The sequence below is a fragment of the Maylandia zebra genome, linkage group LG4 (assembly GCF_041146795.1).
Source record: "Maylandia zebra isolate NMK-2024a linkage group LG4, Mzebra_GT3a, whole genome shotgun sequence".
Lineage (NCBI taxonomy): Eukaryota > Metazoa > Chordata > Actinopteri > Cichliformes > Cichlidae > Maylandia > Maylandia zebra.
In genome coordinates, this window is record NC_135170.1 from 28,993,533 (window position 1) to 29,016,668 (window position 23,136).

Sequence of the window (23,136 nt, forward strand, 5' to 3'; positions counted from 1 at the left end):
CGAAGAAGTAACAACAAGATCTTCTGACGTAGTGGTTGATGGAAAGGCCTGCAGGGCAGAAATGTTCAGTTTCTAATGTGATTTAGCCATCAAATGTGATCCTTTTTTTAGGGTTAATTGAGTCATGTGAGGTGCATTTAATTAGAGTTATCCGCATTCAAACGTGAGTCCTGTCATCAGCTGACAAAAGTATCCAAGCGCTTGCAAACTAAAACACGTGACTGAGCTAATAAATGATCTCCCTTATGCTGACAGCGTGATGAGATGTGGGTTGGAGCATAGCAACAGTACCTCAGGGCAGGTTGGACGGCACAAGGATCCTCTTGTAGTCGCCATTCCCTCTCTGTGAGCCGCTGGCACATTTGTTTGTCATGCGCTTCTCTGTGACAATAAGTTTCCCATGTCTTCTTTTCTATTCTTTGACTTTGTGTCTTCATTGTGAATTAGTAGAAAGATTTGTTTTACTCTCAGCAAAGTCCCTTTTATGTGTTTGATAAATGTTTTACACATCCACAAATTGGTCCCAGACCCAACCCCCAAACCAATTTTTAAGGCAATCGTTACACTATATGGCTATGTCTGTTTGTGTGTGTGTCTACACACGTGTGTGTTGTCCTCTTTTCAAAACAGAAACTTTCATTGCTTGCATTTGATGTAAATTCTAGCTATCAAAATAAATAATAACATGGGTCACACTTTCTGGTCACTGCATTAATATTTGCAGTTTTTAAAAAACTACCTATGAATTAATTCAAGTGGTCACATGTTTGAGACTCGTAAGTGCTTCACAGCTTTGACTGCATTCGTGTTGTGTGTCAGCTGAAAATGCCGATGAGCTGTACTTTGGCTGGCTTAAAGGGTTTGCGTGGAGGAGAACAACTGGCAAGATCCATGATAATAATGTAATAAGGATGTTTGGTCTGGCTGAGATAATGGATTTCATCTTGACTCCTGCTCTACACTCTGCCACATTTCAAGTTTTTGCTGCTTTATAGATCCATGTTTCTGCCCTGCTTCTTGCCCTGCCCCGCTTCACAAAAGCATTGCTCTGATGACATGAAGGATCTTTTTTGTTGTTGTCTTTTTTATTGCAGGTGACGTGTTTGGTTAAGGTGATTTAGTTCTTATATTGGGCCACAGTAGTTGTGGAAATGTATACCGCCGTGTGTTTCTGGATGTAATACTGGATCGCAGTTATGGGCAATGCGGTTTTACTGTGACGTGTTATTTATAACCGCTGGCTAAGAGTGGGTGTTATAACGCAGAGTCTCTATGATGGAGCAGCTGGACTGTGGGGGAGAAGGAGGGAGAAGGATGGAGGATGGGAAGCATAGCCGAGAGACGGTGGAGAGAGCAAACATTAAAGCTGGTTGTTTATTTGGGGCCTCTATTATTTACCCTGACAAATAAAGTTATGTGTATGCAGTGCTGTTGTATAGCTCTCCTCCTTGGGCAGCCTCTAGAATCAAGTGTGTCTTTATTCTGTTTCGTGTTTCTTTGAAAACTGCATTTAAAAAAGAATTTCTAAGTAAAAGAATAAAAGTACTCCTCTATGAACAGGTATTTAACAGGTATGCTTCAGACTTTGACTTTTGACAGTTTCAGCAGCACAATTGACAACTTAAAAACTACAAAACAGTTCCAGCGAGGATAGAAATGATTTTTAACCCTCGGAGGCTTTAAGTCAAAAAAGGGACCCTTTTTTGACTTAAAGCCTCCGAGGGTTAAATCATTATTTTTAAACTGAGCTGTAAACTATTTTTTTCTTCTTCACAACTGTGACTGCATTTGTGCTATGTATTAATTTTAGACATCACAAATTTGTACATCTACAGTTCTGTGCAAGAGTCTTAACCCACCTCTTCTTTCTTTATCGTTATGATATTGCAGGAAAATGGGGAATATGTGCAGGTATTTACACCTATTTTCCTGCATTGCATCGACACTGTCAATCAAATGTTCTCCAGATAATAATGCATGATTGATCACATCCTGACAGTAATTTTTTGTGGTCATATTTCCATCAGTTTTGAAAAGATCCCCAGCGCCACTGACTGAAACGCAGTACTAAACCATGACAGAGCCTCCACCATGTTTTACATTTGGCTCTAGGAACTCAGCTTTTCCTCTCTCCACCATTCTCTGTACACACTGACAATAATTTGACCCAAAAATTTCAAATCTCCGTAAGACTTGTTGCCAGTGATTTCCAATGCAGTTTCTGTGTAATTTGGCTTAACTCAGCCTTTTCTACTGTTTCCCTTCCTTAAGGATGACGTCCAGCCTTCCACTGATACCATTTTTGATGAGACTTAGTAAACAGTAGACAGATTAACTGAAGGGCCAGATGAATCTCTCAGGTCTTGTGTCAGCTCTTTCTTTTTCCGTTTCTTAAGGATATGACTTTTAGATATTTCTCATCTGCTGCAGATAGTGTTTTTATAGGCATGCCAGGCCTTTTTTTTTAGCCTCCACTTGTTTCCTTAAATTTTTAAGGACACATTCATACCATGCCAAGATATGCCAGGTTTGTAGCTAATAACCCTTTGGCTACCACATTGTTTGTCCAAAAATACTATTTTATGCCTGTCAAACTGTGTTGTCTTTGATGCTTTTTTTTATAGATTCAACTAAAACATTTAAACTATGTTAATAGCCTAAAGATCCAATTTTAAAAAAAAATCAAAGTTGGTTCTTTGCCCAGTTGTCTGTCATGTGTGGACACAACACTGATTCATCCCTTGAATCAGGTGCTTTTTTGTATGCTTGATTCACAGGCTACTGGCTTAACAAACAACAACAAGAAAAAAAAATTCCTCTGAAAATGGTCAAGTACAAGGGCAAGTATGAAAAATGAAAATAAAGCAGCCAGTGTCTTAAGGAAACCTTTGAAAGACCTTCAAAAATGCTGGATAACTTTTTTGTTCAGCACCACTTTAAATAATTACAAGAAAGTAATAATTACTTTTGCTCCTTGAAAGTAAAATATTAAGAAATGAGGGATGGTTCAAGACTTAAAATATATATATACCTTTTGTGCCAATAGATGTTTTAAAGGAGAGTGCCATGTTACTGCCATACTAAATACTTTCCAGAACTCTTTCTAGTAGAACACAGCATTTAAAGCCTGAAGGGTAGAATATACGTCAAACTAACAGTTTGCATGAGAATAAGGGAAAAATCTATATATTTAATCTACTGACTGTCAACAGCAGCTGGTTCAGACTCATGAACTCAGTTGAAACTAATAAATATGATCTGGTTTAAGTATTAAACAACTGGTAAGCGGCCCAGCAGTCATGCTTTAGTACAAACAGATATTCAGTTCAGATCATGGTTTGTTTGTTGAATAATCGCTAATTCTTTCTGAAAGTTCATCCAGACCTTAGCGACCAGTTTTACCGCTAAACTTAAGATCTGAATACCAGCTTTCAAGAAGCATTGATCTCATAACTCACTTTATGAAATTAGCATGTGTAAAATGAAAAATAAGTAAATAAACATCATGTGAGTATTGTTGATAATCGCATTAGAAAGGTTATCACGAGGCAGCTGGTCGGTTGAACCAGTCAGTGATAGTGCTTCACACATGTCTGTAAAGTCTGTACTGTGAACTACAAAAGCTTTTAATTTAGCATAAAGTTAAAAAAAATAAAGGAGATGCAGTGAAACGATAGATAAATAAATAAATAAATAAATAAGACGTGCAGAAGGAATGCTGGGTAAACACGCAGAAAGTGCGAGCAAATGCTTTTGACAGATTTCTTTGTTCCTTAATCCTTAAAGAGTATTTTATTCTGAGCATTCACGACCTTCACAAACAGTGTTTACACTTTTAAAGCCATATTTAAAGGCAGCTTGGATATTTTTCTTTAGTGATGAGACAAATCAGCCTTTCCTCGTGTTCTAACAGCTATTTATTATCATTTAAATAATATATAAACTATGTGGAATATTTTGGTAATGCAAAAAGTGCTGGATTTGAATCTATAACTTGTCTTCAAACAGGTTGTTTTCATCATTTTACACTGCGTTAAGTGAATAGGAGCTGCTTCTGCTTATAAGAAGAAATGCATCTATCAATGAGAAAAGCCTCTGCATATTTTGTCAAATAGCGGTTAGCAGTATTCATGCCGGATTAACACTCGTGTCCCCCAAAAGACATTCAAAGTACTCGCAGTGTTACATGACATGTTGTTGCCGTGTTTCCTTTCTGTTTTGTATTCTCAAGGTAAGACTGCTCTGAATGGTGGGTGGCACTTCGGTTTCCTTACAGGAAGTGCTGACGTTAATGAATGGTAATTTTTCCTCAGAGGAAAGAGTGGGTGACACGAGTTCATTGAATTAACGTGCCAGTTTATTTCGAGACCCCAAAACCTCTGAGCAGAGCTTTAAACCCACCCGTTTGTAACTCTGTAAAACCCTGGTGTGACTGTGACGGGCTGAAAGAGGACATCAAACACACAGATGATGTTTCAGGGCCAGTGCAAGCGGGAGTTGTAGTGTTGTTTATGTTCCCTGAAAGCTGGAATCTAGTGCACCTTGGCTCACAAGCGAAATTAATCGGACCGTGTCAGCAGAGAAGGATGTCTGTTATTTGGATTGTTTGGTCTCTTTTCACACATACGCAGAGAGTACACGCAGAGCTTTTCTCTATTTTGAAGCTCAGAGCTTTCTGGGCGCTGCATATCCCTGGGAGAACACTCTGTGAGGGTTTAGCTGTATTTCTTTTTTGTTGATTTGTCCTATAATCGAGACTTTTTTAAGAGCTCGTTGAGTGGTAGGGATACTTTGAAGCTTCCCCCTGCTTAGAAGTCAGTCTCCTCCAAGGATTTAGCAGTCCACTTTAGCACTTTGTGTGACTGGCATTAATATCTGTGACATATATTGGTTGGACAGAGCCTGCTAATTTGCTTTTAAGACAACAAATGTTCAGTGGCTGTTTCAATTCACCTGTAATCAGAAGAAGTGGGAATAAAGCAGTCCTCCTCATTATGTTGTTTTTGCCCTTTGTGGGGCATTATCGAGAACCTTGTGCAGCTGGTTTAAGAAAGGGATTTGATTTATTTGTTTTTAGCCGTTGTGCAATGCTAGCTGGAACCTCTTCGCTTGGATTTGTATCCAGGCGTTCTGAGCTCATAAATTTGCATTGAATCTGCACAGCGGGTGAAGTTGTTCATTGTGTGTTTGCCAGTAATGTGTGAATATAGTTGGGGGGGTTTTCACTTAACTTGCCGTCCAGTTGCATTTTGTTTGGTATCTTAGAGAGCAGAAGCAAACCGTGGATGTCGGAAATAACTAATGTATTTAATTTCCAATTAATCAGTGAAATGAGAGGCTGGTGTTGGTGTGGCGTTGGATTGAATTAGTCGAACTGCTTTTCTTTTTTTTCCGTTTTGCGTGTGCGTCAGAGAGCGAATATGAGAGAAGCACAGGAAAAAATTTACTGGCAGTACAGTTTGCAGTAAATTTATATTGGACAACAAAAAGCTTGAGTGACTGTGAGAATGGCTTTGAAGATGGAGCAAAGGTTATCCTTCTTTTCCAAAAGAATGACAGTACAAATAAAAGAGACTGGCAACTGATAATCTTTGATGGATGAGCGAAGGCAAAAGTCAAGTGCATTTGTGCGTTTGCTTCTTTATTCTCATAAACAAAGACTACAGATAAGCAGCAGGAACATTTTTGCAGTTCAAATAAAAACTGCAAATTAAGTTTTAGACCAGCCAACAGGCACAAGGAACTAAAACATTTTATTTTGCAAATGCTGTGTTTGTCAGAACTTTTTTCCTATTTATCTGGATTATATTTTGCCCTTCCTTGTTTTCTGAAACGATATAAAAACGTGTGAGTCATCCAACTGAGATATTATCCTTTTGTATCAATTCCAAGGGCTTTTTCTCTCAATTAGTACTACTGTTTCCAGAAAACCAAGCCAAAAGTGCTTCATAGTTTCTGTTATGGGAAAAGAAACACATTAGAGGACATTAAGTATAAGGATCATTTTGAGCTACGATAATAATCTGCAGTAACTGCTTCAGTAAACCTCTCTGGTGGTATAAACAGCACTTTAGTCTCTCTTGCTGCATAGTGATTTTTGTCCGTTATGGCTGTGGGTAATTTATGACGTCAAGCCACTGCTGGTATTAACATGTGATTCTTTAATAACAAATCACGGAAGGATTTCTAAGTGACATTTTTCTCCACTCTAACTTTCAGCTGGCCTTACAGTCTTGCAGAGGTTTCAGTAAGTTTACTTTAATTTGAGTCACAACACCATCAGTGTGCGCTGTATGTGAAAAGATGCACATTACAAGCAGAGCTGCAGAGGTGATGAGTCAAGTGACAAGTTTCCTATATGCAGTGACGAGTTGAAATATTCTAGACAAAGCCTTGAGATGAAACGGTTTGATTGAAGCTTCTGCTTTGAGAGAGACAGCGTTTTGCCTACACGCCTCAAGTGGAAGCAACTTTTTAAGGCATTAATGGCAGTGAGCTTGAAGAAAGAAAGGCAGGAGTGCAGAGGAGCTAAGAAGAAGACTTATCCAGACTGTAAAATAAAGATGTCACATTTTTGTCTAGAGCCAACATGTGGCGTCCTGATGTTTTGCTTCTTCAGGGTACAACCAGTGGTAGTTGTCTCAGTCGTCATGATTTGATGTGTTTTTACATATTAATGGATGAAAGGCATGGCCTTTAGGTGGTAGTTTAGATAAAGCAACTGACATTTTTCAGCCATTTAAATGAAACCTGAGTGAACATTTATAGAGCCTCCCATTGGTTCAGGTTTGAAGCATGACTACTCAAAATCTTACTTTAAAAGAGCTGTTTCGACTGTGGTTTTACTCTGTGGTAACTATTATTGTTAATTATTGTTATCAATAACTTGCAGACTGGATGTTTTAGTAAATTATACTGTATATAATTTTTCAAATTCATTAAGGATGTGGTTCATATTCTGACAATTTGTTTTAGAATGTGAGCCAAATGTGTTTTGCTCACCAAAATCTTTCAGATATTCAAGTAGACTGGATTCAGCCGTATCCCTGTAGTGACAACCGTGCCAAACAAGCTGTGTTGTTGTTTACACGCAGCACCCGTTGAATGACGCTCTTCTGTTAGCAGGTGATGCTAATTTATGCTCTGCATTTTGTCGTGTTTTACAAACGTAGTATTTTTTAGCGCCTTTATGTACTGCTGTGGTTATAAAGTTGCAATGAACTCTAGTTTTCTTCTTCTTCTTCTTCTTCTTCTTTTTTTGTAGTAATCATTTAGGGAATTGAACCTCTCTTAATTCTCTCTAAATCTGATTTCTGGCAACACTGTTGTTTTTTGTCTTTTTAAATGCATCAGCTTCAAAATCCCCACATAGTGAAAGAACCTTTCAGGCTTGGGAAGAATGTTCAAAAATTATGCTATTATGTTGACATGTCCAGTTCATCTGGAATAAAGTCAAATCTGTTCAGTGGACTTTCCCTTTTTCATGCTTTTTGTTAAAGCTCTTGTCCTTGTGAAAAAAAGAGAGCTTCCTCAGAAGCGCCCAAGTTTGACTCACTTCCTCCTTTTGGTCTCTGTCTCTTTCTTTCTTTCATTCTCTGTCTCTCTCTCTCTTTCTGTCTGTCTCAGGTTTGTGGTGCTCCTTTTTAGAGTTTCCTGCTCTTACATGGTAACACAGAGCTGAAGGTAAGGTGGATTTTATTTATTTAATTACTTGAAGCCAAAGTGAGGTTGGTGATGAAATAGCAGTGACATGTTACAGTGAGCTTCCTGTACATGGAAGAAAATGGCAAAGGCAGAACGGCTGGCTTGCTTTTACAGTATATTTAAGGTTCACGCCAGGATGTTTGTATATTGAGGTCAAAGTAAAGCTGTTGCTTGGGAGCATTTCACTTTTTCTTGGAGATGAGAACTGAGGTGCTACTGGTTGTCAAACCCTGTTTGCAGCCATGTCTTTAAAGATCTGTTGAACACACTAAAACACCAGTTTGTCCCACTGTCTTCTGACAGCACAGCAAACACTCTTTTAAGCTGCAGCTCCCATTATGTTCAGCATTGGTCTATTTATATGTTTGTGAAATACAGGTTGGTGTAGAAAGAAAGTCCTACACCCACGATGGGTGTCACAGAAAGAGGTGGTAGAAAAGTTTTGTGCTCTTCCTGTCGGCTCCTCCTCCAATCAGCTGATTTGCAGTTTTGGGCTGATGCTCTCTGCTGATTCCTTTACAGATAACATGTGTAGGTTATTCATTTAAAAAGCACTTGACTGTCTTTTCAAAAATCAGTCTTTATGCCTTTTGTGTGCTTGTAGTTTTCTTTCACACAGGCAATCGGAGAATAGTTTCTTGACATTTAACATGCAAAAAATGCTTATAATGCTTTTATTTTATTTTTTTTATAAATTTTGCTTATTTTGAAAATATAGCTGTAAAGGTCAGCAGGTGAACTCTAGGACACAATGAGAACCATAAGAGCACAGGAACAGTAGAATAGGCTTTGTGTCGCCAGATTGTGTCGACAGATTGAGTGGAATTACCTTTTTGACCCTATTTCACCTTGGTCTACAAAGACATATAGTCAGTTAGCAAGCATGCATGTGAGCCCAGCTATTAGGCATTTATGACATCCACATGCACAGGAAAAGGCTTTTGAGTCGGGTTTTTGTTTTGTTTTTTAATCAAGTTAATTCATTGTCTAATTGACACATGTTTTCTTGTACAGATGACAAGAGGTCACTTGTGGAAGTCATGGGATATTTTTGTGCAGGGAAATGGCTACCGTTATTATGCTTTATCTGTAGCAAAACGCATGTTTTCACATGTTCTTTATGAGGGAGTGCAGACTAACAAGGTAAAAAAAAAGCTCTTCAATCGGTATAACGTGGACAAGATATGTGACAGAGACATAAGCTACAATGGAACAAAAAAGAGCAATGACAAAGAAGAGGATGAACATTTTTTCCTTTTGTTTTTGTTTTTTTGTTTTTTGATGCAATGTGTAGTATCAATTACATGTACGTGGATATAAAAACTATACATGTACTGTCAAGCAGAACCACTGACACCACAGGCACCTACAAATACACACATGCACACGCAAACACTCACACACATACACCACAAACTTCCCGCGTACTCATATCTCTCAGTCTTTTACTGACAGTGACTGTGCCAGTTTTGAGAAGGGTGAGTGGGTGTGTTGACTGGAAACAAGCAGCAGTGACCCAATACAAAGCCCTCTCAACCAAGCCATAACCCTCAGTGTGGAGTTGTTGGCTCCACAGAGGAGCATGTTTAAGTCCTCAACATGTTCAGTGAAGGAGAAAGCGACCCAAGCGGGCCGGGCAAGTGACCTGGATCTTCAGTCGTAGAAGGAAAACAGAGACATGTGTATTAGTCACTTCGTAAAGCGGACTTAATCAAGGTATAAGAAGATAGAAGTGTTTTAGTCATTTATTTACCATTAAAACTATTTTTATCTGTATGACTGACTCTTTTGGGAAAATGTTAAATACTTCACTTAAGTGATGTTCTTTCCCCAGTACATTTAAAACCTTTGTAAAGCTGCTAAACCCACATTGTATCCCAGCTTACGTCCGACAAACGCAGCTTGTATCCCCGATATTAAAAAATATCTTTCTCAAGGATTAAAATGATCAGAACAACACTTCTGGAGGCATTCTTCTCGTGCACAATTTTACAGCAGGTTACAAGTGTTTGTGGCGTGTTTTCATGTGTGTGGCAGAAGATGGGAAAAGATGTGCAGAGTAAAATCCATGTAAAATAGCCTGGACTAATTACTACTGCAGCTGAATCCAATTACCACTCGGTGGAAAAAATTATAAATATTAAGTTATAACAAGTTATTTTACATGTGGTGTCTGGGATGTCTTCTGTGCTTTTGCAGAACATTACCAGCTGGGATTAAACACCTGAATTGAAAGATGAATTTTTGCCATAAATGTTTGTAACTTTCTATCTGTGTAATATTACACTATACTTTAAATGGCTTCATAAAGTGGCTTTTATTCCTTTTAATTGTGTCATGCTAGTTAATGAAAGGTTTTTAGGTTTATGCCAAATAAACATGTTGTTTGTATCATTCCTCATACTTTAGCTGGTTTTTTTTCTTCCTTTTTTAAAAACAAAACAAAAACAAAAAAACCCCCAAAACTCACCACCCTTCATATTCTTGACAAGCTATGGTTGTTGTGCTGATTTCTGCAGTCTTTGTAAAGGTGAGACACTTGGCAAATAGTAAAATGAAAGCGAAAGTTTCATAAGTTGATCCGAAGTGACCTGAAATGATCTTTTTCTCACCACTTTACATCCCTTTAGTTACTGTTTTCAGTTTATGTGTAACATATGTTCCCTGCACTCTAATTAAGAATTCTCCCCTTTTTCAGCTTAAGGGTGTTGAAGATGGCGGTGTGGATCCAGGCCCAACAACTGCAAGGAGATGCCCTCCACCAGATGCAATCTCTGTACGGTCAGCACTTTCCAATTGAGGTGCGACATTATCTGTCCCAGTGGATAGAGAGCCAGCTCTGGTGAGTTTATTTGATGCACGTGTGACCAGAGAATGTAAAGGATGTTAAAAAAAAAATCCTAATCCTATTTTTGTAACATTTTGATTTGTTCTGTTCAACATCTTACAATTTATCGTGTGTGTTTGTGTGTGTGTGCATGTGTGTGCGTGTGTGTTAGGGATGCCATAGACCTGGAGAACCCACAGGAGGAGTTTAAGGCCAAACGCTTACTGGACAGTCTTATACAAGAGTTGCAGAACAAGGCTGAGCACCAGGTTGGGGAGGATGGTTTCCTTCTTAAAATCAAACTGGGACACTATGCCAACCAGCTCAAGGTGAGGCTTTTATTCGAACGCCGCTGCATTCTTAATATAGTTCCCATTTAGTGCTTGGTTACCTGGCAATAGCTATTAAGCAATAGCTGTTGTGTTTTATTTAGAGTTGCTTGGCTTTGATTTGTGTATCATGTGTATCAGCTGTGGCTTGTTTGTCAGACCCTGATTTGATCATCTGTGGCTACAGAAATAAGGAATGGAAAGTACTGGTACTCCAAGTACTGGGAATGTCAAAAACAAGGCATTCAAAAGCAACTCTGAATGAATAATAAAAACAAAACGTACTAAATCTCAGTATTACACCTACCCAGACTGTAGCACTGTTTTAAGAAAAGCATAAAATTGTTTACAATGTCACAAAATGATGTGATTGATGTGATTAGAAGTCACAGCTGTTCAGCTTAACTGCCTCCCTTACTGTAGTTCTCAGAAAGAGCACATGTTGCACAAAATGTTTTAAGAACAGGTTGTATCCACTGAGAGGAAAACAACAGGACGGCTCGAGCGAGGGCCTCAGTAGCTAGCCAGCTCTGCTATTTATGATCGAACTCCCTCTTCACAGATCTGTTCTTCTGTTTGTTTTCTCCCCTCCCTGAGACCACGAGGAAAAACAGGGAGAATGGGGCAGGCTGCGCACATCACACTGCAGTCCTGAATTCCTACCACACTGTTTCCCAGTTTATGGCGCTGAGCACACGTGTATTCGTGTAGTTGAGAGTGACATGTTAAATGTGTCACTTGGGTTCCTCTCTTTCCTGCAAAAGTCAAAAAAATGCAGATATATAGCTACTGTGAATGATTTCTCTCTTTCTGTGCGGTATGAAGTGAAAGCAATTCAACTTGAAACTTAATTCCTTCACTTAAAACAGGAAACAACAAGAGTATCACCCGCAGTTTTAAACTGAAACAAGATTTTGTTACACTGTAACAGACAAACCACTTAACTAGGCGTATACTAATGAGTCATGGACCTATATGAAGTGTGCTCATTAACTTAATAGGTTTTGGTGTGTCTGCAGTGTTCGCTCCAGAACCTTTGATTCTACTAAATTGGCGAGCCCTGTGTGCAGAAGCCGCTCTACTCGTCAAAAGCTAACAGGCCTTAACACAGCTCATGTGCTCCTTGTCTTTCAGAGCACGTATGACCGCTGTCCTCTGGAGCTGGTCCGATGTATCAAACACATCCTTTACACAGAGCAGAGGCTCGTCCGAGAGGCTACAAACGTAAGTGGGATTCGTGTTTGTGCATCGAACATGTATAAAAATAAATAATTTCTGAGTGTATATGTGAAAAAGTATTTGCCACATTCCAGTTTGTTACACTTATATTTTCAGATCGTCAAGCCTATTTTAATATTAGACAAAGAAAAATACAAAATCCAGTTTTTTAAATGAAGATTTTATTTATCAAGGGAGTTAACCAAACTCTTCGTGACCCTATGGCAAAATAACCCCACCCCCAGCTTGTAAAATCACGATTTAACTGTGATTAACTGCTTTTTTTTCTTTGGAAAGCTGACACATCTTGCCACAATCTCAAGAAACATGAGAACAGCTGAGAAGCAAAGTCATTGAAATCTATCAGCCTGGAAAGGGTCGCAAAGCCATTTCTGAGGCTTTGGGATTCCAGTGAACCACAGTGAGACCCATTATCCACAAATGGAGAAAAATTGGAACAGTGGTGAACCTTCATGGGAAAGGCCGACCTAACAAAGTTACTCGAAGAGCGCTTTGGGACTCATCTATAGGGTTCATATAGGGCCAGGAGCTCACAAAAGAACCAAGTACAACAACTAAAGAGCTGCAGGCCTCGCTTGCCTCAGGGTCAGCGTTCATGATTCAACAATAAGAAAGAGACTGTGCAAAAGTGGCATCCATGGGAGAGTTAGAAAGAGAAAAATTACTGTTGACCAGAAAGAACACAAAGGCTCATCTCACATTTGCCAAAACACACTTTGATGATCCTCAAGACTTTTGGGACTGACGAGACAAAAGTTGAACCGTCATACCGACAGTAAAACATGGTGGTGGTAGTGTGATGGTCTAGGGAAGCTTTGCTGACTTAAATCCATTTAGATTTATGCTTAAAGGCTTCAGTTCAAAGCGAGCAAACCATTCATGCTTTAAAACCCTCTAATGTGGCTGAATTAAAACAATTCTGCAAAGATGAGTGGTCCAGAATTCTTTCAAAGGGATGTGTTTTTTAATTTACTCAGGTTGTCTTTGACTAATATTAAAATTTGTTTAATGATCTGAAATATGTAAGTGTGAAAAGTATGGAAAAACCAAAGAAATCAGAACAGCAGACACACAAACACACCTGTGGCTTCATAGCCCGCAAAACACAAACTACATAATGGTGGCTGATTCGGAAAGTGGATAACTATTCTGTTTCCTGTATTTGTTTATCCTAGAGGATCTCCTGAGTTCATTGTATTCGAACATTATAAATGTGATATCGTACCACAGCCAATACAGTCATGCTTTAAAATGGCCTTGTAAAACCAAACCATTTCTATTTCCCTACTTTAACAATGCAATATACAGGAAAGTCAGATATTTCTCACTTTTATAACTTGCAGTGAGTTATAAAACCATAAAGCCAGCCGTGCGTAAGACATCTTCCTTGAACTCCTGTGGTGAATTGATTTTCAGTCACAACATGCTTTTTCTGTTAGTGGAGTTAATTTTGGCCCGTTCAGTCTGAACCTTTAGGTACAGTAATGTACTTTTTCAAATTGTGGTGACCTTGCACTCTTCCTGAGGATGCAAATACATTTTTTCCTTATCAACCTGCACCGTTGACACTATCCTTGTGTTCCCAGAGAATTTTTACAGTTAAATAGTGCAGGTGCTGGGGTCTAGCCATCAGTCAGTGCATCATGTTAGTTTTGGTTCAGTAGCTGTCTGTCTCTGTTTGCTGGTCTCTCAATCTCATATTTTGTAATTGACAGTCAAACTCTCCAGTGGGTGGAATGATGGACAGCATGTCTCAGAAATACCAACAGATCAACCAGGCTTTTGAGGAGCTTCGCCTGCTGACCCAAGACACTGAGAACGATCTCCGCAAGCTCCAGCACAACCAGGAGTACTTCATCATCCAGTACCAAGAAAGCATGCGCATTCAGGGTGAGACCAGAGGGCTTGCATCTCCTTAGCGCTGCACGACCATAATGACAGAATCAGTGTTTGTACTAATGCAGTTTTCACAAACTTAACTTATACCTACTGCAAATACCAAAAAACATATAATTAATGTTTCTAACTGTTGTTAGTCATTTAGATTTGCTGCTGTACCATTTTAATTCCTTGTTGAATCAAGAAACAAACTCTAGTTTATCTACTCTGTTTGTTTGGTGAGCAACTTGCTTAAAATAGATCTTTTTTTTTTCCAATTATGCTGCTCCCTTTTTGGTTAATCAGTCTCACTTAGTCTGTTGTGTGCCACATGTCACTGTTCAAATTAAATATAAAAGATAATTCTTCATACAGCTATCTGAATTTTGTGTTGAGACATGTAGATTAACAGCGGGAAACTGACAGCTTCTGTAACACTACAGATTTTTCACGAGTGCTCCATGTGTCAGACAGAAAGCATCGATCTTTTTTAATATCTGAGCTATGCAGGAGGGGGAGGAGGGGGTTTTCCTGAGTAAATCATTATTCCTCGGATGGGACATGAATATTGCATGTGCACAGGTTAGAAATTGTTACTGCTTCTCTTCTACTCCCTCTGTCTTTAACTTGTCTCCCATCTTCAGCTCAACTGGCCAGCCTGGCCACACTGCCCCCTGCTGACCGCCAGCTACGAGAGCCTGCCCTTCTGAGCAAGAAAAACACTGTGGAGGCATGGCTGACGAGAGAGGCCAACACACTACAGAAATACAGACTGGTGAGACATACTTGCACTTACTTATTTCGTTCATGTGTGTGTGTGTGTATCAATGTGTAAATTACACTCCATAAAGATAAAATTAACTAGACCACATTGTGGAATGAGATCATATCACTGCAGTACCAGTGCAGTTGCCAGATTACACCCATCCTTGAACTGGGCCTTGGTTTTGATTTTAAACTGTACAGAAAATCTTGGACAGCTGATAAAATCTCTCCACAGACAGACATATAAACACCTGGCAAAGAGGTTGAAGCCAACTTTGTGGTAGTTGCTGCTACAGCTGTTGTCTCCCAGACATTTTATCATGATGACTGTCACACACATACACACACAAAGCTGGTCCCGCGTTTGCTTTTTGACTTTAAGTAAATAAAGTATGGTATATGTAGGTAACACTACACCCGCAGTGAAATCGGCCATCACTTTGATTTTAGTTACAACCCTGTAAAGTTTTGTGACCGCACCTTGTTTCGAGGCAGTCACATCCAGACGGACATGCAGAATGAGCAACTGTTCTCTGCAGCTTTTGTGGTAGTTGCAAACATTACACTCCCTAAGTTAAGTCTTTACCCCTTTTAAAAGCGTAATAGGAGTAACCCTTGATGCTTTTTTCTGAACTGAGCCATTTCTCTCATATTTCGGGCCTGTTTATAGCATAAAATGACTCAGTTTGCATCAGAATTAAGTGAGCATGGTCTCTGCATATGCAGGTATACTTGGAAAAACTTAGAAACTCTTTTAATAGTCGTCAAACCACATTTTTATTGACATATATACTGAGGTGGCAAAAGTAAGAGTGAGGTAGAGGTCACCAAATGAGGAAAAGAGTCTCTCCATAACCACGGTTTACTTCAATGACGCACAAATTTGTAGCCCACACACAGATTCACAGAAACATTTGACCAAAACTTGGTTCTGGTGAAGTACATGTGTCTTGCTTGCTTGTGTGCAGGACCTGGCAGAGAAGCACCAGAAAACACTGCAGCTGTTGAGGAAGCAGCAGACCATCATTCTGGATGACGAGCTGATCCAGTGGAAGAGACGGCAACAACTGGCAGGCAATGGGGGACCGCCGGAGGGAGGCCTGGACATCCTTCAGTCCTGGTGAGTTGCTTTTTTTTCGCTCTACCTCCCACCAAGATCACAGTAACTAGACTCTCTCACAAGGCAAAAGGTCACAGGTTTAAAAGCTTGCTTTGGAGTGGTCCTGTGTGGGGGGTTTTCAAAGGTTATTGGCAGGCATAGGCTGTCTTACATATTTTCTATTTTTTGCTTTAACCCACCGTCAGGGATCCCTGGCTGTGAGCCCTTTACATTTTTAAAGGCCTCACTTATTCAGCCAGATCTGAAAGTTTTAGTAGTGTCAGCTACTTAAATTCTGTCTAATATAGCTGAGCTCAGCTTTCAGGAGCTCAAATTAAAATAAGTAATGGTGAAATATAATATTTCTGGCACTGGTCGTGTTGATCTTCAAGTGTTATTCTTACTTGTGTGTCTTTCTTGTGGATGCGTGGCTGGATTGGTGCCAGGTGTGAGAAGCTCGCGGAAACGATTTGGCAAAACAGGCAACAGATTCGGAGGGCCGAGCATCTCAGACAGCAGCTGCCTATCCCTGGACCTATTGAAGAGCTCCTCAACGAACTCAACAGTACTATCACAGATATCATTTCAACACTGGTCACCAGGTGTGTTTGTGTGTTTCAAGTTTTTCTACACATCAAAGGCTGCAGCACCTGGCATGCTTATGTGTTGTCTGCAGGTTTTATGTAGAGCTGTGCAGCTCACTAGGAGTCGGGGGGTTGGGGGGGAATATGTTAGAAATATGTGGAACCACTAATGTGCGCAGCTCTTGTTCGTGTTTGTCTTGCTGTTGGTCCTTAACTCCAGCCGTGAAGAAGACAGTAGCCATTACAGAGCTCTGAAGTGTTAAAAACCATACATATGATCTCTGTCTGCTCAAGTCGGATTTTTAACCAGGCAGCATTAAACGACTACACGCCATGTTTACACTCAGGCTATGTGATATTTTTTGGACTTTATGCAATCACGTCTGCATTTGTTGAATACCCATAAATCTCCACTCTGCATACTCAAATACGAACACTGAGGGAACATCAATGAGGGGTCATAAATGGCACATTAATCTTATCTACAACTTTAATTTATTTTGTGAGTGTAGGCCAGTGTAGGCCAGTGTAGGCGGTGGGTGGATCTTTTTTGCACATTGAGGAATTGCCTTTTATGCACTCAGGTTACTGAGTGCAAAAAGGGCAATGAAAGGGCAGGTCTACTTGTGCAACTGGTATTGTGGTCAATGGAGTGAGAGATGTCATCTATTTGTAAAATGAAATTACTCCTACATTCAAAATTATCCATCAAATAATGTAATTCAATCCACATGCAAAAATTTTGTTAAAGTTTGGGTTTTCTTGTCTCTCTCTTACACTTATTGTGTGAGTGTTAAAGGAAACATGAGAGCTCTTTACCTTGTACTTAAGCTATAATCCTGATGCTGCCGCGGCCTGTTGTGGTAAAGCGAGCTGAGCAGAAGGCAAAGCTTTGCTGGACAGTCTGCTTTCCTTCCCTGACCTATGGCCACAAGCTATTGGTAGTGACACACATAACCTTCCTTCAAGGGGTGTTTGGGCTGCCCTTAGATATGTCAGACATGTCTTCTAGATACCCTCTTTTTGAGGTATTTTGGGCATGCCCCACTAGGAGGGGATCCCAGGGCAAACACAAAACATGCTGTAGAGAGCTGGAACATAAATGTCTCTGAAGAGGAGGAGGCGGTGGCTGAAGGGAGGGGTGTCTCAGCATCTCTGCTTAGATTAGATTACTGCAACCAGTTAAATAGTGAAAAGTGAATAGGTGGATGGACTGTTCTATGGTATCCGATAATGCGATAGTGTGGAGGTACATTAATACACATAGCACTGGTAACTGTAGACATCAATAATCCACCATCAATACCTCTTTTCTCAGGGTAGCCCTTGCACAATTTAAGCTGCATAGCTGTTACCAATATCAGATATTACAATAACCTCGATCCATAGTGCTAGAGTCTGGGTGGTAAAGGGAATTTTCCATTATGGACTTTGGCTAACTGCCCCCAATAATGACTCCCACACTCCCACATAGACAAGTACACTGTACACTGTATTAAACTGCATAAACAAAAGTCAAAAAGTGGGGTTTCAGTTACTGTAACCTATGGGGATTATACCTTAAAAGTTAGATTAAATTTAGGATTTGACTTTATGTAATACAGAATAATGAGTGTGAAAGCAATGCACTGAGCATTTGCGTTTTAGATTTCATGAAATACGTACGAACCCAGAGACAAAGAATGCAACTATACAGATATGCAGAAACAAAAAGCATACAGTGTTCGAGAGCTTAAAGGGAAGGAAGTGCACAGGGAACTTGTTTTAGTCCATTATTTTAAGCCCCAAATGCACATATGCCAGTATCTTTTAGTCATCCAGCATCTCTGAACAAGAAGTATTCTGAAGTTTGTGACAGTGTCCTCTCTCGCTTTCCTAGTAGATTCCCTGCAGGGACCCATAACCCACTAAGAAGTCATGTCATTGTCACAACGATTTTTGACTGGCCACAGACAAGTCTGAAACAAGACAGTAATGCACAGCTATCAAGCACAATATAAATGCAGATTATGTTTCCTCCTATCTTTACTCCCTAGGAGCCCCGGGAGGTTTCACACTGGCAATTGCAAAGTGCGGTCTTCTCATAACCACTTAGTTCAGCAGTATTTGTTTGCTTTCAAGCTTCCTCTGAGCCTGCAGGATTAATCATTACGCTGATTCTGCTGTTATCTCACTTCTTGGTCTCTTTAATGTTAATGTGGAAATCAGAAAACGGCTACACCGCCATACAAAAGAAGCACCAACTCTTTAAGAAGAAAGTAATTGTTAACCCTGTCGGTTAACTTGAAAGCGATTACTTACATGACCTTCAAATAGTGCGCAAGGCAGCAATAAAGGTCATTTTGAAAGGTTAATGTTCTCAAGCCTGCAGGTCATTAGAGCATAAAGAGTTTGGAGTTTTTATTAACAAAACAAAACAGTTCGCTGAACATTACCCCATCATTACCCTATCATAAAACATGCTCCATGCTTTATATGCTTAAAACTTTTTCCTTAAACAATTAATGCCGTAGAGTGCACATACATAACAGGTTCTGCTGCAGTGAGGTTACTGATCTCCTAATATTTGTTCAACTCTGCCTTTCACTAAAGTTCACTAAACTACAGCGATACCAGTCTTTCTAGCTTTAGATCATTGACTCGTTTGCATAGTTCGCATGTTCTTCGTCCCTTCTTTTCTCTGCATGCTTAAGTGTTTCTCACAGTTTCCCACAGTCTAAAGATATGCTTGTATAGGGCTGTGCGATATGACCAAAATCTCATATCCCGATATAAGAATTCTATCGTCCGATATAAACGATAATAACGATATAAATCACAAAAAAATAATATTTAACATTTTCTGTAAATTCTGTGAATCTCGGGCAGCTCGACTTGCGTGAAGTGTTTCCAGCTGCACGTCCTTTACCCGGAGTCAAGTGTTTTAACCGATGCACGAAACTATACATTTTTAGACATAAGTTGTAATGCTGTTTTCTTTGTATTTATTACACGGCGTGCTGCGGGTTGCCTGTTCTAACGTTTGAGTCTAAGGTTTATTTTTTAGCACCTGGCGGCTCTTCTTTACTTCTCATCCATAAATAATCTGCTCTTTCACGTGATTCAGTTTATTTTGAAAAGTCTCAACAGGATCTTGAGCTTTATTGTGAAAGGTTTACGTGGAACATAAACAAGCGGACACGCGAAGGTGTTCCCGTCGTTGTTGCTAACGACAACGCATAAAACAGGCGCTTGTCCGTCAGTAGTGTGGTTATTTACATATAAGAGAAAGAGAGAACTTTAAGAAATTAATATAACCACTGCAGTGACCATCAGAACGATGAAAAAATATTGCCGTAAACAGTTTATTTTGCGACACCACGAAACAAACGATAGCGTAAAATGAAACGATAGATGTTTTTATATCATCATCCGATATATATCGTTATATCGAACAGCCCTATGCTTGTAGGTTAACTGGCAGCAGGTGTGGATGTGACTCTTAATGCTTACCGGTCTCTCTGTTAACCCTGTGATGGACTGGCAACCTTTCCAAGGCCTACACTACTTCCTCGCATGTGTCAAAATACGCTGTCTTGGCTATTAAAAACATATTACAAGTTCATGGTCATGCAGCTTAAGTAGGGTGCGTTTGCTTTTAAGTTGCTTCTCAGCTCAAAGTAATCATTAGGTTGTGTTATTGGGCCAATCACACAACAGACAGTAAAAGCAAAAGAATAATTTCATAAGAGACCTGTTGTTGACCTCTATTAGTGGGAACAGTTACAAATAAGGTCATTTTCACCTTGTGAAGTTTCATTTTTAGGACAGCGTTTGCAACATTCAACACCAAATACTTTTAACATGTTTTACATCATAAATCATTCATGCTGTCTTTTTTTATGCTTTAAGCCTGTTTTATCTTTTATTGAAACAGTTTCAGTGAGTAGACTATAAGCTTAGTTATAGGACAAGTGACTTTTTAGTGCACATTCTCAAAGTTGTCAGTCTTCTTTCTACAGAACGAAAGCAAAAAGCTTAAAAAATCCACAGTTGAAAATTGTGTACATAACCTGCACAACTGGAATGGAAAGTTAACTGTTTCCTAAACAATTGTTTCAGTTGAAGCTGCAAATACTCAGCAACAATTTAAGACCGAAGTAGAGCTTATAATCTGCAATAACCTGTGCAGCTGTACTAAAGTTCACTAAACAACAATGATACTGATCTATTTTGCTTTTGCTTGGAACAGATGGAATTTGACACTGACATATTTGCAAACCCCAAGATTTCCTCACGTACACTGTTGGTTGTTCATGTGACACTGATACATACTACCAGAGCTGTTATTTGACAACCCGTTAATTAAATGGACGGGTGGTTGGATGTCGCTTTAAGATGTGCATATAGTGGCAGTAGGTATCTGATGATAAAGACATTTGTCACACTCTAACTGTCACTCTTCTATCCACAGCACATTCATCATTGAGAAACAACCTCCACAGGTCCTTAAAACCCAAACTAAGTTTGCCGCTACAGTGCGCCTTCTAGTGGGAGGCAAGCTGAACGTACACATGAATCCCCCACAAGTCAAAGCTACCATCATCAGTGAACAGCAAGCCAAGGCCCTCTTGAAAAATGAAAACACAAGAAAGTAAGTTTGGTGCATTGGTGCAAATGGACTAGTGCTTTTCTGCTGGTCACTCAAAGAGCTTTATACAACATGCTTCATTCACCCATTCATACAGCATATACATACATCCCCTTTTTTTTAAACGCTCAACTTTTCACATTCCATCTTCCTTGACAGAGAGAGAGATAACACTGCAATAAGTTACCATAGCGCAATTAAGATAAGCGGTTTGGTTTTCTTCCGAGATTACGAGATCCCATGGTGAACTCTGGCCTAGTGTGTTCCGAGACCTCACCACAGAAACATGGCTGGAACTTGAACAATGTCTAAGAGGAATCTATGGTGTGGACACAGAATCCGCATTTAGCCTGTTCCACAGCCTCGTTCCACATTCCTCCTAACTAATAGAAACCTTACAAGACTGTAGGTCTGCCAGGCAGCTAGTGGGAAAGTGGCTGAGCGGCTACATCTTAGCAAAATCTACAGAGCAAATCTACATACATCTGCTGCGTCTCATCTAAACCACTTGTCGAGAGACTTCTGCCACAACGTCTCGCTCAAAAGCATGTGACTAAAGAGGGACGCCACATGAAGTGTAGTCTAGTAATGCTAAGCGTTTTGTACCGTAACTGCATTTAACAAACCAATTCAACAAACCAGCAGTGTGCGCATGTCAGTAATTTAGTATGTAGGCAGTGTCTGAGGAAGTGAGTAGTGAATGAATGTAAAACCAAAAAGCACGACATAGCTCCGCCGGTTAGTGAGGAAATCGAAGAGATAGAAAGTGAGCAAGATGGTCTTGCTAGGCAGCTTAATAGTCTCCTGAGCCCAACTTGCTCAGGTGTGGTTTCTATCCAGGTTGTCTCCACCCACTAATTTCCAGGAAGAAATAAAAACATGCAGGCTACAAGGAAAGACAACAAGAAAACAGCCCTGAACCTGCCATACTTGTGTTTAGTGTTTAGAGAAGACTAATGGTGGTAGTTAAACCTGCCAATTATGCACGCAATACCCCCCCTACACACACACACCTACCAACCACTCCCTCCATACAAAACAAAAAGCTCCTGCTGTGTAAACATGCATTTGTAGATAACATCTAACTTTATTGTCTCTGTGTTTCAGTGATAGCAGTGGTGAAATTCTTAACAATAACTGTGTGATGGAGTACCACCAGACTACGGGCACTCTGAGCGCCCACTTCAGGAACATGGTAAGTATGAGCTATTAGTGAAGATTATTATTTCCATGTAAAAAATAAAAATAAAAAAAAACCCATAAAGCTGAAGTAGTATTGCCATTGTTCCTTCTATACAAAAAGTCTCTTAACATTTAATCTAAAATAATAGCGCCTTGCTATTTGCCTTCTTTTGCTGCACTATACCCGAAACAGGTAAATATGTGATTGTCTTGGGTCTATACAGGAGAGTTGCTCAGCCGCTTATATAAGGGAAGTAATTGCCAATCATTATGTCCCATATAGCATTTTTTCCCTTGGATTAAAATTGTGAACAGTAGTCCTTTGGAGGATCGGCCTGCAGCTTCAGTGAAGTTCTCTTCGTCACTAATGTTGTTAGCAACAATCTCCAGAGCCCTCCAAGGATTATTCACATATGATCCCGATAATCTGCATGCATGTACTGACTGTGTGTGACGCTTATAAGCCTAACTGCGTAGTTAATACATACCATTTGTTCTTGCACATCATTTATCATGCAGTCTTTAAAGAGGATCAAGCGATCGGACAGACGAGGAGCAGAATCTGTCACAGAAGAGAAATTCACCATTCTGTTTGAGTCCCAGTTTAGTGTTGGAAGCAATGAGCTTGTCTTTCAAGTGAAGGTAAGAGGATGTAGGCAAATTAATGAATAAAAAACACTATACTTTAAATCACACTTAAAAAAAAGAACTATATATATATGCATGTGTGTGCGTGCATGCACATGCTGCAAGTAAGAATCTGGCTCGAGTACTCCCACTTGTTCCTTCTGTCTTTTTCCCTGTTGTTTTTATCATGTTTAAAAAAAAAATGTATGAAATGCAAGAAATGTTTTATTGTGCTGTAAGTGCATTATTTACTTTTGCAATTTCCTCCTTTC

General features: G+C 39.6%; 1 protein-coding gene across 4 annotated transcripts in view; it reads left to right on the plus strand.

Moving 5' to 3' along the window:
* Nucleotides 1-23,136, plus strand: part of stat5a (signal transducer and activator of transcription 5a) — a 54,479-nt gene that overhangs the window by 26,149 nt on the left and 5,194 nt on the right. For 2 of the 4 annotated variants that reach the window (XM_014408089.4, XM_076883353.1), the window contains exons 2-12: nucleotides 7,627-7,683; nucleotides 10,403-10,546; nucleotides 10,704-10,860; nucleotides 11,995-12,084; nucleotides 13,815-13,989; nucleotides 14,622-14,752; nucleotides 15,711-15,862; nucleotides 16,288-16,443; nucleotides 20,879-21,058; nucleotides 22,163-22,250; nucleotides 22,757-22,879. In XM_014408089.4, the coding sequence (XP_014263575.1) occupies nucleotides 10,419-10,546; nucleotides 10,704-10,860; nucleotides 11,995-12,084; nucleotides 13,815-13,989; nucleotides 14,622-14,752; nucleotides 15,711-15,862; nucleotides 16,288-16,443; nucleotides 20,879-21,058; nucleotides 22,163-22,250; nucleotides 22,757-22,879 (1,380 nt within the window). In that variant the 5' untranslated portion in view covers nucleotides 7,627-7,683; nucleotides 10,403-10,418. Of the gene's footprint in view, nucleotides 1-7,626; nucleotides 7,684-10,402; nucleotides 10,547-10,703; nucleotides 10,861-11,994; nucleotides 12,085-13,814; nucleotides 13,990-14,621; nucleotides 14,753-15,710; nucleotides 15,863-16,287; nucleotides 16,444-20,878; nucleotides 21,059-22,162; nucleotides 22,251-22,756; nucleotides 22,880-23,136 lie in introns of those variants that run through there. The other 2 variants (XM_014408090.4, XM_076883354.1) reach the window with 2 other exon arrangements.